This window comes from Myodes glareolus, chromosome 10 (assembly GCF_982192425.1).
Source record: "Myodes glareolus chromosome 10, mMyoGla1.1, whole genome shotgun sequence".
Classification (NCBI taxonomy): domain Eukaryota; kingdom Metazoa; phylum Chordata; class Mammalia; order Rodentia; family Cricetidae; genus Myodes; species Myodes glareolus.
This window is the reverse complement of record NC_142035.1, coordinates 64,674,472-64,686,618: the sequence shown is the minus strand read 5'-3', so window position 1 is coordinate 64,686,618 and position 12,147 is coordinate 64,674,472. Positions and strand designations below refer to the sequence as shown.

At 40.1% G+C, this 12,147-nt stretch overlaps 1 protein-coding gene across 2 annotated transcripts; it reads right to left on the bottom strand.

Annotated features, from left to right (window-relative positions):
* Nucleotides 1-3,048: 3,048 nt before the first annotated feature.
* Znf770 (zinc finger protein 770) lies at nt 3,049-11,196 on the bottom strand. 2 transcript variants are annotated; one of them, XM_048459774.3, is made up of 3 exons: nt 11,106-11,196; nt 7,669-7,800; nt 3,049-7,206 (listed from the first exon to the last, which is right to left on the bottom strand). In XM_048459774.3, exon 3 carries the CDS (start codon nt 7,163-7,165, stop codon nt 5,057-5,059), a length of 2,109 nt encoding a protein of 702 aa, XP_048315731.3. In that variant the 5' UTR covers nt 7,166-7,206; nt 7,669-7,800; nt 11,106-11,196; the 3' UTR covers nt 3,049-5,056. The 2 variants fall into 2 exon arrangements, with proteins under 2 accessions (XP_048315731.3, XP_048315730.3); XM_048459773.3 differs by lacking the exon at nt 7,669-7,800.
* Between the last annotated feature and the right edge of the window lie 951 nt (nt 11,197-12,147).

Below are 12,147 nucleotides of genomic sequence, written 5' to 3'. Positions count from 1 at the left end.
CACTCAAGCTGCATTTGAGAATGCGTTTTCCAGATAGTGTACTAAGTTGGAAAGAGACACATTCCATTGTTCTTAACTTCTATACTTCAAAAATGTTTTCTCAAAATGCTAACTTATGTAAAAGTAATTGTGGGTTCAAATCTAATGAATTAGAAATCCTGTTGTATAGTGCGGCCATCAATACTTCTAACAAAACCGATTAACATGAAAGCTTGATGACTGTGGTTACTACCAACAATGACAATAGTATAGACCTGGAATATCCCCACTAGACTTAGTGTTAACAGCAGGTCCTCAAGCTTGATGCTATTAGAAGATGAACGAACCTTCAAGAGGTGAGTCTAATCTTGAAATTTTCAGGCAAATGGAAAACATCATATTGAGTGACATAACCCACACCCAGAAAGACAAATACCATATGTACTCACTTTTATGACTTTTAGACATAAAGCAAAGAAAACCAGCCTACAATTCACAATCCCAGAGAACCTAGACAACAAAAAGGATCCTAAGAGAGACATACATGGATCTAATCTGGTGCGGGAGAATAGTCTGTATTCTGTCAATCATGTTTTAAATAAACGCTGATTGGCCAGGCAGGAGGTGTAGGTGGGAAAACCAGACAGGAAGTGGAAATGATGCAAGGAGAGCAGGAGAATTCTGGGGAGGAGGAAGTTGATTCCTCCCACTCCTGCCCAGATCACTGAAGCAGCAGGATGTGAGCTGCCCCACTGAAAAAGGTACTGAGCCACATGGCTAATATAGATCAGAAAAATGGGTTAATCAAGATATGGGAGTTAGCCAGTAAGAAGCCTGACCTAATGGGCCAATCAGCTTTATAACTTATAGAGTCCTTTGTGTTATTTTTCTCTGGGACTAAACAGTTGCGGGGCTGGGCAGGACAGAAACACAAACAAACGGGCCCCCTCATGTTACACTAATCTACATGGGAAGTAGAAAAAGACAAGACCCCCTGAGTAAATTGGGAGTATGGGGATCATGGGAGAGGGTTGAAGGGGAGGGGAGAGGAAGGAAAGAGAGCAGAGAAAAATGTATAGCTCAATAAAATCAATACAAAATGTGAAAAAAAGAGGTGAGGTCTAGTGTGACATGTTTCAGAATATTTGTTTACACCGTGAAGTTATCTTTGCCAAGGAGTCTTCTGATTAGTTTAATGAAGACCTGAATGGCAAATAGCTAGGCAGGAAGACGTTAGGTGGGACTTCTGGGGACAGAAAGAACTCTAGAAGGAGAAAGTGAGTTGCCAACCAGACTCGGAGGAAGTAGCATAGACAATAAGGAGAGATGAGGCAACAAGTCATAAACAAAATGTAAATTAAATTAATGGGTTACTTTAAGTTATAAGAGCTGGTGGGACAAACCTAAGTTAAGACCAAGCTTTCATAATTAGTAAAAAGTCTCCAAACAGTTATTTGCAGGGTGGTGGTCCCTATAAGAAAGCATGTTACAGTGACATCTTACATTTATGATTGAGTTGGGCCTTTGAAAGGGATTGTAGGACACTGTCTCTTGTGCTCACTCTCTAGTTTGCAACTGTCATAGGGTGAGAAGCTTGTTCAACCACATACTTCCTGCCATGATGTACCACCTTCTAACAGACTTAATGACAAGTAGCCAGCTGACCACATGAACTACATGAATAAAACCTCCAAGACTCAGGGCCACAATAAACCTTCTTTTGAAGGTGATGACTTCAGGCATTTATTAAGCCATAACAGAGAGTTAACAGGAGTTATAAGCAAAAACCAGTGGAAGCCCAGGGAATGAGATGGTTGGGTAAATCAAAAAGGCTACCAGAGAGACTAAGCTGAACTTTGAGAGTCAACAAGAGCTTGCCAGTTTAGCTGCAAGATATGACATAGTGTATCCCACTTAATACCATTGCTCCACCGTTCTTCACAATTGTTTCCTTGCTTTCTCTAGTGTTAACAGAATTCCACTTAGTACTGAAATTCTAAGCTCTTCTAAGTGATGAGAAATCACAAGATAAGGATTAACTGTCCTCTCTCTGAAGCTTCTAAAAGGCCAACACCACTCAACATTATTACTATCTATTATTACTATTATTACAAATACTACCTCTAACAAAGGATGCTTGTAAGGTCCCTTGACTTCTAAGCCTGAAGCCTGTTGTTTATCTGCCCTAAACAATCTTCTGTTCTAATAAGTTGTTTTATATAATACATGATAAAATCTATATTTTCCTGCATCAATTTTTAAGGGCTTTTCTCCCACAACTGTTAAGGAAATAGAAAGGAATAAAGCCTGATTCAGCTCTTTCTTTGAAGGGTGTGAATGTGTGTCTAATTTAAGCTAAAACTAGACAGACAATAAGATGCAGGAAGAATTATGGTAAAGTACTACTAGTACAAATCTGGAAAGTCAAAGGGAAGGGTAGATAAGTAGGTTATATGAGTAGGTCACATGACAAGCAATGGAATTAGCATATTTTTCAAAAGTGATAAGGAAATATCACAAATAAATGATGTACGTGAGGCCAGAGAGATGGCAGAGCAGTTAAGACCATATACTACTTTTGTAAACAATCCAAGTTCAGTTCACAGGACCCACACAGAGCAGCCCACAACCACTTGGAAACCCAGTTTCAAGGGACCTGATGCCCTCTCTGGCTTCCATCTTTACCTGCGTCCCCACAACTGCATACAAATATACATAATTAAAAAGAGATCTTTTTTGAAAGAGATGAAGTACATGATTAGATAAGCATGTAACTGTAGTGTAGAAAGAGGCACCTGTAGCTTGTTCCAATATTATGTGATTTTTTTCTTTAAAAAATGCAAACTGTGTAACATGAAACTTTATTTTTACATGATTCTGAAATTTGAGTTTTTCAAGACTGTTGACCATTATTTACTTTCCATCAACATATAACATATATATTAAAATCATGAAGACTGTTGCAGTATGAAACATAAAGCAGTAATTGCCTTGCTCAGCTAATCAAACTCCTTCATCATGCTAAAGCTTTGAACCACCCAAACAAAAAGAATTATAGTTCTCTTGAAAGATATTTATAAAGTTTATTATTTCCAGAAAACCAAAATAATTGACTCAACAATAAGTACAGTTCTGGCATGCAGCAAACCATCATTTAACATGTTTATCTTAACATAAGTTCAGACTTTATTTTCACTTCTACAGTTCCCATAAGAAGCTCGCAATGATAAGTATTTTGTTACAGGCACTTCAAATAGCACTACAGTACATCTCTTGACAAAATTTTTACGATATTCCAACTTTCAATATGAAACAGCTTTAAAGGGCATAAGCCAAAACACAAACCAAAACAAAGAAACCAAAACAAAACAAAAAAGTATCTTATTATTACTCAGGCAAAGATTCATATTCATACGAGCACAACATTCAACTCTCCCTGTTTAGGTGGGAAAGAAACATGTCGGGCATTTCCCTTCAAATAAACTTACATAAATAATTGGGGAAGTGCCCAAACCCATAATTTCATACATTAAATAATTTTTGAACTTTTACTCTTGGAAAACACAAACTATTTATGCTTTGCTTTTATGCAACAGACATGTCCTCAAGAGTTTTGTGCAAAGCCGATTCTGTGAACCACTCTTGTGTGTACTGGAAAATACACCTCAAATCTCAAAGAAACAGAAGAGAAATCATTCCTTGAAGCACGTGGCCTCCTCTTGAGAGGAAAGCACATCTGTTTATCACTGACTCACACAACCACATTCCTTCTCTGCAACTGAAACCCAAGTTTCTGAAGGATCACCTGGGCTGACAGTTCCCCCTCCCTCCCCCTCCCACAGGGCAGCTCTTACACCATGGTCAAAACTTACACTTATGCCACTGCCCACACTTCTAACAGCGGGTTTTTCCACTATATTTAAGTGTGCTAAATACCTATCCTAGAAAGAGAACAGCTATCCCTTGTCATTGCTAGAAGATGTTAGTCAATGATTGTACAAACTGCCACAAAAGTGAAGGACAATCTGTGACTAAGATACTTCTCTCACAGAATAGGAGTAAATAAAATATTTCTGTAAAATTATGACAATACTGTTTAGAAAAAAAAATGATGCCCTGAACTCTTTCAGCATCTTATTCCCATACAGGGACAATATCCTTACTAACTGAAGTGACAACGAAGATCAAAATAATACTATAGCATTAGTATCTTTCACAGAGGAGCAAAAACTGAAACTACGAAGCTATTGCCATTTGATCAAATTTAGCAGATTAAACTTACTTAAGTCATAGGGCCACTCAAAGAGGTGTCAATGCAAGGTTTTGTCCCTGGCCACTGCTGTCAACCACCAATGAGCAACAGGTGCACTGCATTTAAGTGTCTCAAACAATACAACGGCAGACAAGTCAGAACAGTTCATGACACCTGGGAAATACCCATATAAATGTAAACGATAATGAATGGTAAATACTCCACGGGTGCAACCTACCTTCTTCCTACTTGTAAATCCCTTAGGGAAAAATAACAGCAGGGTTAGGAGGGGACTCATCTGTCTTAGAAGGTAAAATCACCGTCCTCAAAAAAATCACTGTGAAAAAGCTGTAATTTCTTCCACCCATTTGCACATCTGTTGTCCTCTTGTCCTTTAACTTTCAGGAAAAATGTTTTGCAATGGAGCTTAAGTGTACGTGTAAAATCAAACGTGGCAGGGTGATTTACTAGAGCTGAATGGCAATTCTGGCCTCACGTTAAGAGGTATGCATATATATATAGACACGCAATGACTTAAGGAGTAATTCAACATATGAGGCCAGACTGAAGATGATGGAGTTGTAACTCTAATACAACCAAGGTCATACACGGACAACCTTAGATACCTAGTTATGCCATCAAACAGTGCTATTCCCTCTCAAGTCATTCAGCCGTTTCCGCTGTAACACTGATTTTATTTAACTAACTCCTTATAAAGTAGGACAAGCAATTGCCTATGAAGTCATTCTACCTAATGCTGGCCTTCGGCAAAATGTCTGAGGGTATTATATCACCAGAGACCACAAACACATTAGTGGTTTTGTGTTACATAACAACCGCTTTCTCTTGAGGTCGTTCTTTAAAGTGAGTGAGCTGATGTCTCTTCCAGTGAGGTGCTTGCCTGAATGTTTTGCCACAGACTGAGCACTCAAATGGTTTCTGCCCTGCATGAATTAAATAGTGTCTCTCTAGTTTGGATGGAGATCGGAAATTTTTACGACAAACACTGCACTGGTAAAGGAGTCCATCACTTCTTTCAGGACGGCCTAAATAACTGTAACAATGACGGCTCTGCTCTGACTCCAAAAGTGTGTTAGTGAGGTAAGACGGCCTGTTCCTACAGTGGGAACCGAGAATGAAATCCTCTGGTTCTGCTTTGACCTCAATTCCAGCTCCCTGATTGGACTCTGAGCCCTCATATTTCTGGAAAACATGCCCCTCACTCTGTTGGGAAGCATTATAGCTAACACCATCACTTGGATGAATGAAAAGTTTGTTTACATTCCCAAGGTCCACTTCCCAAAATGAGCTATAGGGAATCTTTTCAGTATGAGTTAGTTTATGTCTTTTTAGGTGAGCTGACTGTCTAAAAGATTTCCCACAAACATTACAGCCAAAAGGCCTCTGTCCAGTGTGAATCAGATAGTGTCTCTGGAGTTTAGAGACAGAAGGGAACACTTTCTCACATTTATCACAGGGACACATTTTATGTCCAGCATGCATATTTTCACTTGAATCTGAAAAGCCACACTGAAGCATGTCACAGTTATTAAAGTATTCCTCACCTGACGAACCAAAGATTGACAAGTCTTTATTATTCATTGAACCATCCATAGTTAATATGCTTCCTGTTGTAAAGATACCTTGCAAACTTTTACCCATATTTTGGCTCTGGAATTGCTTTTGCCAAGAAAACGGTAAAGTTAGTGTTTTCTTCTTCTTTTTGTTAACTGTCTTACATGATCCATGTCTGCCAAGAGAACCCACAAATGTCCTCTGAGTTTGTTCCGGGTTCTGCTCACCAGAAGTACGTTCACAATTTTTCAAGCAGTTGCTTTTAAATGTTCTTTTCTCTGATTGAAGGTTATCTGATTTTTTACCCCCAGCACGTTTAAGTTTAGCCAAGAGCTTTTTAACAATGGTCTTATAGTTGCAGCTTCTTTTGAGCCTGCTTGGAATTCTGCCACCTCTGGCAGGAAGACACTTGTGTCCATTCAAAATCTGCTCTGACTCAAAACATTCTTCACACTCTGAACACTGAAAAGGGACGATATAAATAGAGTGGACATCAAGAGGATTATTCTCCTCAGATTCACCCATATCACCATTTTCAAAAGCATCCTGCTTTGCATTTAATTTATTAGGTACGGGACATGATTCAGGAGTCTTTCCTTTTAAAGAGAGATTCTGAAGAGTCTTATTCCTAGTGTGGATTTGTTTATGCTTCAGAAGTTTGCTTTGAATCTTAAATCCTTTTTGACAAAAACAACACTGAAAAGGTCTTTCTTCTGAATGCGTGAGTTGGTGGATTTTTAAGTGAGTTGACTGTCGGAAAGATTTACTGCACAGGACACATTTGAAAGGCCTCTGTCCAGTATGAATGAGTGCATGCCTATCGAGTTTTGACTGTGATGGAAACATTTTGCCACAGATTGTACATGCATGAATATGCTTTCTTCTCTGGGTAGTGCTATACTTGGGATCAGGCTTAGAGCATGGGTGTAGTGCCCGTCTCTCCTCCGCAGCGAAAGTATTATACCCTCCGTACACGGGCCTCTCCTGCTTGGTCTCAAGCAATCTTCTGACTTTAACATCATTGTGATAGGATTCACTGTGAAGCTGCTGGTGCTTCACAAATGTCTTCAGGTTTTTAAAGTGGCGCTGGCAAATACTGCAACTGAAAGGCAGACTGTGGGTTAGCTGGTGCCTCTCCAGATGAACTAGCTGCCGAAAGTTTTTATGACATACATCACATTCAAATGGCTTTTGACCGGTATGAATGAGATAATGCCTAGCTAATTTCGATGGTGTTTCAAAATGCTTGAAGCAGATGTTGCAAATATATGGCCTGTTCCTAGGTAGTCTGTTGGCTACACGCTGCTGAATCTTCACCGTTTTTAGGTTGTTTTCAGCCATCGTATTCTTCAGTGGCATACTCTGACGAGCTCCATGGCGTCCTTAAGCTCCACAAACATCTACAAATTAAAGGAAAAACAGAGTATTAATTATCAGATGTGTACAAAAGCAAGTAATTTAGGCAGAAGATTAAAAGTAAAGAGAATCTCACTTTCTTGTATTTTCAAGTAATTTAACAACCATCTTAAATTAACTTTTTAGAATCATAGAACTAATTTTAAACAGATATAATTCTTGAGTTCTAAAGTTCTACTTTTCTACTTGATAAGTTATATTTAAAAAGGACCAAACTTGATTTCTTAACATTTAATAGTCCTTTTAGTTCCAACTTTCTTCCTTCAGTATTAAATGTATCAATGAATGGCTTGGCCATGATGATAATACTGAAGGAGGAGGAGAGGAGGAGAAGTAGAAGGAGGAGGAGGAGGAGGAGGAACAACAACAACAACAACAATAAGAATAAGAAAAAGAAGAAAGAAGAGGAAGTAGCAATAGTAGTAATCAAGTAGTGGCTGGAGTACCTGGTATTGTGGTACATTTCTTTAAGGCCACCAGTCACAAGCTAGACACAGGAAGAAGAATCATGTATTTGAGGCCAATATGAGTTATCCAGTCACTTTGGGCAAGCCTCAGCCAGCGATGCCCTGTCTGTTCTAATAATAAATAAATATATTTAAATTGATTAAAAGGTAAAGATTTAAAATACTAAATGAAGACATATTTACACTGAAGTATAGTACATACTATAGCCATGCTCTGGGCATAGAACATTTCATTTATTTATATTTAGATGGTTGAACCACAATATTAAAACTATTTCGTCTCAATGGCACAGGCCTTTAATCCCGGCACTATAAGCTAAGGCCACCCTGATTTACATAGTGAGTTACAGGACAGCCAGCACTAGAAAGATGAGATCTTGTCTCAAAATAAAATAAAATATAAATAAATATTTGCTCTCATTTATTTCTCAACATCAACAAAGATGCCAAGAATAATATTCACAGAAGACTCGAGTTTTAATCCTAAATTTGTCACTACATAATTTGTGTGTCACGAAAAAGGGAATTCAAGATTCTTTAAAGTGGGAGCCATGCCTTCTCCCATACCAAGCTGCTGTACGAGGCAGTGGCAATAATGGATGTGCATGTATCAGAAAACTGTGAAGCAACACAGAAATGTGAAATATTACTGAGCTCAAGATTAACCACATTTTAAGGTGTGACTCTTATCTCCTTCATAATACTGTAGGTTTCTAAGATAAGCATACTAAATTTCAGTCCACTTCTCCCTTCTGCTTTGTTGAAGGCTCTGTAACCAAAACAAGTACAAAAGAATGAGGTTGACAAATTGCACACTGACATATGGATTTATGAGTAAAGAACAGAATGCTGAATGTGGTCCCTTCATCAGGCAATAAAGACGTGCTCTGGACAGATGTCTTTCAGACACACTGAAACGTAAACATTTCACAGTTCTCACATATCATTGTCCAGAAGAGACAATTTTCTTTCCTTTTATTACTATTCCATTAGCCTTAATTAAGACAGGAATTAAGACAAAAGCGAAACAAAGCAAAGCTACGCCAGTTGTCCCCTTTTAGGATGTAAGAATTCGGAACTCTATACGAACTCAGAGCTCTTTTGTCTGCTGGCCTGCCAGTCAATCTATGTCGCTTATCATCTCTCCTAGAAGACACCTTAAGCACAAAATCAAACACACTCACTGCGCAATCTGAACACGAAAAGAACAAAATTCGAGACACTATTTTGCACTAGTTGCTTATCAAAGTGCTTCTCAAACTATAGGTCCACACTCATTACTGGTCTGTGAAGTCAGCTCAGTGAATGATGATCAGCTCAATTCCTTTAATAGAACATATACTATGTAGCAAGTATAAAAATTGCTTTCCGAAACTTCAGGCGGCAGAAGTTGAAAGATGTTTGCAAGCTGTTCCTCACATACCTGTTCACACAATTGTAGGCAGGGGGACCTACAATCAACCAGTCACTGTGTTCTGTAATCTATTATGGTGACAAAGATGAGGCACCACAGGCAAGCGTACTAAGGAAAGCAGCAGAGTCCTCTTTTCTTCCCATGGGCCATATTATTTTTAAATATGCATGCAAAATTAGTGTATTAGTAGTCAAGTGGAAAATGTCATTTAAATAAGAAAGTAAAACAATCAGACGACAAGTCACTCTACTAATTTATAAAATATATCCTATAACCCAACAACAAACAGCTAGGCTATGGGTACTTTTACTTCACTCAGTTAAAAAAAAAAAAAGCTAATTGTAAACAACCTGCAGGAATTCCTAAGCATGTTGGCATAAAGTTAAGCGCTATGAGAGCTAAAATTACCAGAAACCCAGCAAACTGCAAAGAACTCAGCATTTTCTTTCATTCCTGTCAGGCAATTAGTTTAATTCCTCTTGAGCAACAAATGTCAAGATGGTCAATCAGGACAATGAGCCAAGCTTAAAGCATCAAACCTTTATTCACCTGCTACAACAGTGGAAGAGGGACAAAAGAAGCCAGTTCCCCAGTGGAGTCTTCAACAGAAAGCCAAGTGAGTGTTAAATGGATATGGTGCACAAGAGGAAAGCTCACAAAAGCTCCAGACTCCTCTGGGCCAATGTGCCAGGGGGAGCGAGGGCTGGTGAAGGGCTGGGAGGAAAAATGAACTGTACTAAGTCTGGTGCGGGAAGACAGCTTCTCTCCCTGAAGCAGGTAGGCAAAATCTCGTAATGACTGTGGTCAAGCTACAGGGTTTGGGCCTGGAATAGGGACTTCTCCATTCTCTTTCTATACGTCTCCTTTCTCTGACTGATTGTTTCTATAGAATACCACCCCTTCTCAAAATAAAAAGTCCCACAACTAAAACTACACAAGGCAACTATCTGATTAAAAATAACAAGAATCGGTCCCCTATAGGTCCGGTGCCCCAAAGGGTTGCGACTGAGCAGCCATCACTACTTGCATTAAGACCGGATACTCCTGTCACTTGCTTTGGGAAGGCACTTGATGAGAAGAACCCTACCTTGTCAGAATCATTTGTGGCAAGTGGTGATCTCACTTCCTATTTATAAGTAAAAGGTCAGAGATTTCCACAGTCCAGGCACAATCCCCCGTGCGCTTAGAGGTTTAATCCCATTTCAACTGAGTGTCTTTTCTCTCTACTGAATTTGCCATCATTAAAAAAAAGATACATTAAGGCTATTTTTTTTATGTTAAAGTGAAACAATACAAACCAATGGATGCGCTCAATGACTCAATCTAGATATTATCATGACAGGAGTTCAAACAACATTAAGCTAGGTAACTACAAAAACGGACATCAATAAAATCCAATGTTGTCTCAGGGTCGAAAGCACCATTGTTTCCTTTGCTTTTGGAAACACCACTGAAAAGACATCTCAAATGCATCACAAAAGCAAATGAACAAGAAATGAAACACCTGAGAAAAACGTCGACTTCCAGCTGGAGTACTCTCTCTGGTGACATTTACAACAGTCTTAGCCTCTTTCTACCTTGTTCTGCCTGCAGCCAACTCTCTTGGCCTTGAACCATCAGCTTTGCCTTAACTTGAACTGTATTTTCAGCCTAATCTCCGGCAAGCAAAGTGCATTTTTTGGGGGGGTCCAGCTGAGTTCAGCAGCTGTAAAAATCCCATGCCCGGTATGGACAAGGGTGAAAGCTCCACTCACTGCAGCCAGATGATGGGGTGCAGGAGAAAAGCTGAGTGAAATGCGGGAAAGAAGTGATTTGACCCCAGGAGGATGGGCACAGGGCTCAGCTCTTTTGAGTTTACCGCTCCCACGGAGCGCACGCCAGGAGCTGAGGTCGTGGCACCCTGATCGGTTCCCCGAGAACCTCGGCGGGGTTGAGGCAGGCCTGGCCCTCCCCGGGGTTCATTCCCCCTCGCACGCAGGCTCCTGAGGTCCTCCACACGCACCTGGAGCTGGCAAGGGCCCGGCAGCGGCGCATCTCCCAGCCAGGGGCTCGCGAAGACAGCAGGCGAGCTCACGGCCGCAGGGTCGGCGCGGCGACCGGCTGAGTGCGCAGGCGCCGCGCTCCGGAGCGCTCCGAAAGCCGTCCTGCCGGAAACAGCGTCTCGCGATCTCTGGGCCGGCGCTCGCTTCGTTGATGACCGCGGGTCCTAGCGCGACGTCTGCCCGGTACTGCTGTTTCCAAGGAGAGAAAAACAGAAGACAAAAAAAGCGTGCACTTTCCATCGTGCGGTTACCAACCCTTCATTATGTAAATCCCAGACAGGACCGACTGTAAGACCCAGCACTTACTGAAATCGAGGGTCGGAGTTCAAAACCCACTTAATCGGGGCTGTGGGTAAAACTCCCTGTATTAGGTACATTCTGGGTTAGGACTGTTCACAGCAATTTATATTTTTGTCAACACAACGATGAGGGTTTCTGGAAAGCCACTCTTGTCAAATTGGTGAACTTCAGGTTCAGCGACTGACCCTGTCTCATAAAAGTTAAGTTGGATGCAATTGAGGACCACTATTGTTGAATCTAGTCTCCACATACGTGTACACACATAGAGTAACACATGCATACAATAGAACTCAACTTCGTTTCTTCATCTGTAAATTCTGGACATAATCACTTATCCAATGACGTGTCACATGAAAAGAATCAAGGATTCACTTCTGAATATATAACTATCAACCAGGCCTTCAAGAACAGACAGACAGGTATAATGTGATAATAGATAATATGTGCAGTGTGTGTGGAAGATACAACTGCTTTGCATGGAAATGCATTCTGAGCTGAAGTCAGGCATTCGTGCAATGTCTATTTTTATCAAGCATTTCCTGCATACCAAGCCTATTCTAGGAATGGGTAAATTTTCAGAGAAGTAAAAGCAGAATCCATCACAGCAAATTTTATATACTACTAAGGGAGGTAGAAAATAAACAGTAAAATATAAGATACGTTGAACATTGATAAGACTAGAAGAGAAGTTGGGCATAGAAG

Coding starts and splice junctions, on each gene's coding strand:
- Znf770 (XM_048459774.3), bottom strand. CDS start 7,165: ATGCCACTGAAGAATACGATGGCTGAAAACAACCTAAAAACGGTGAAG.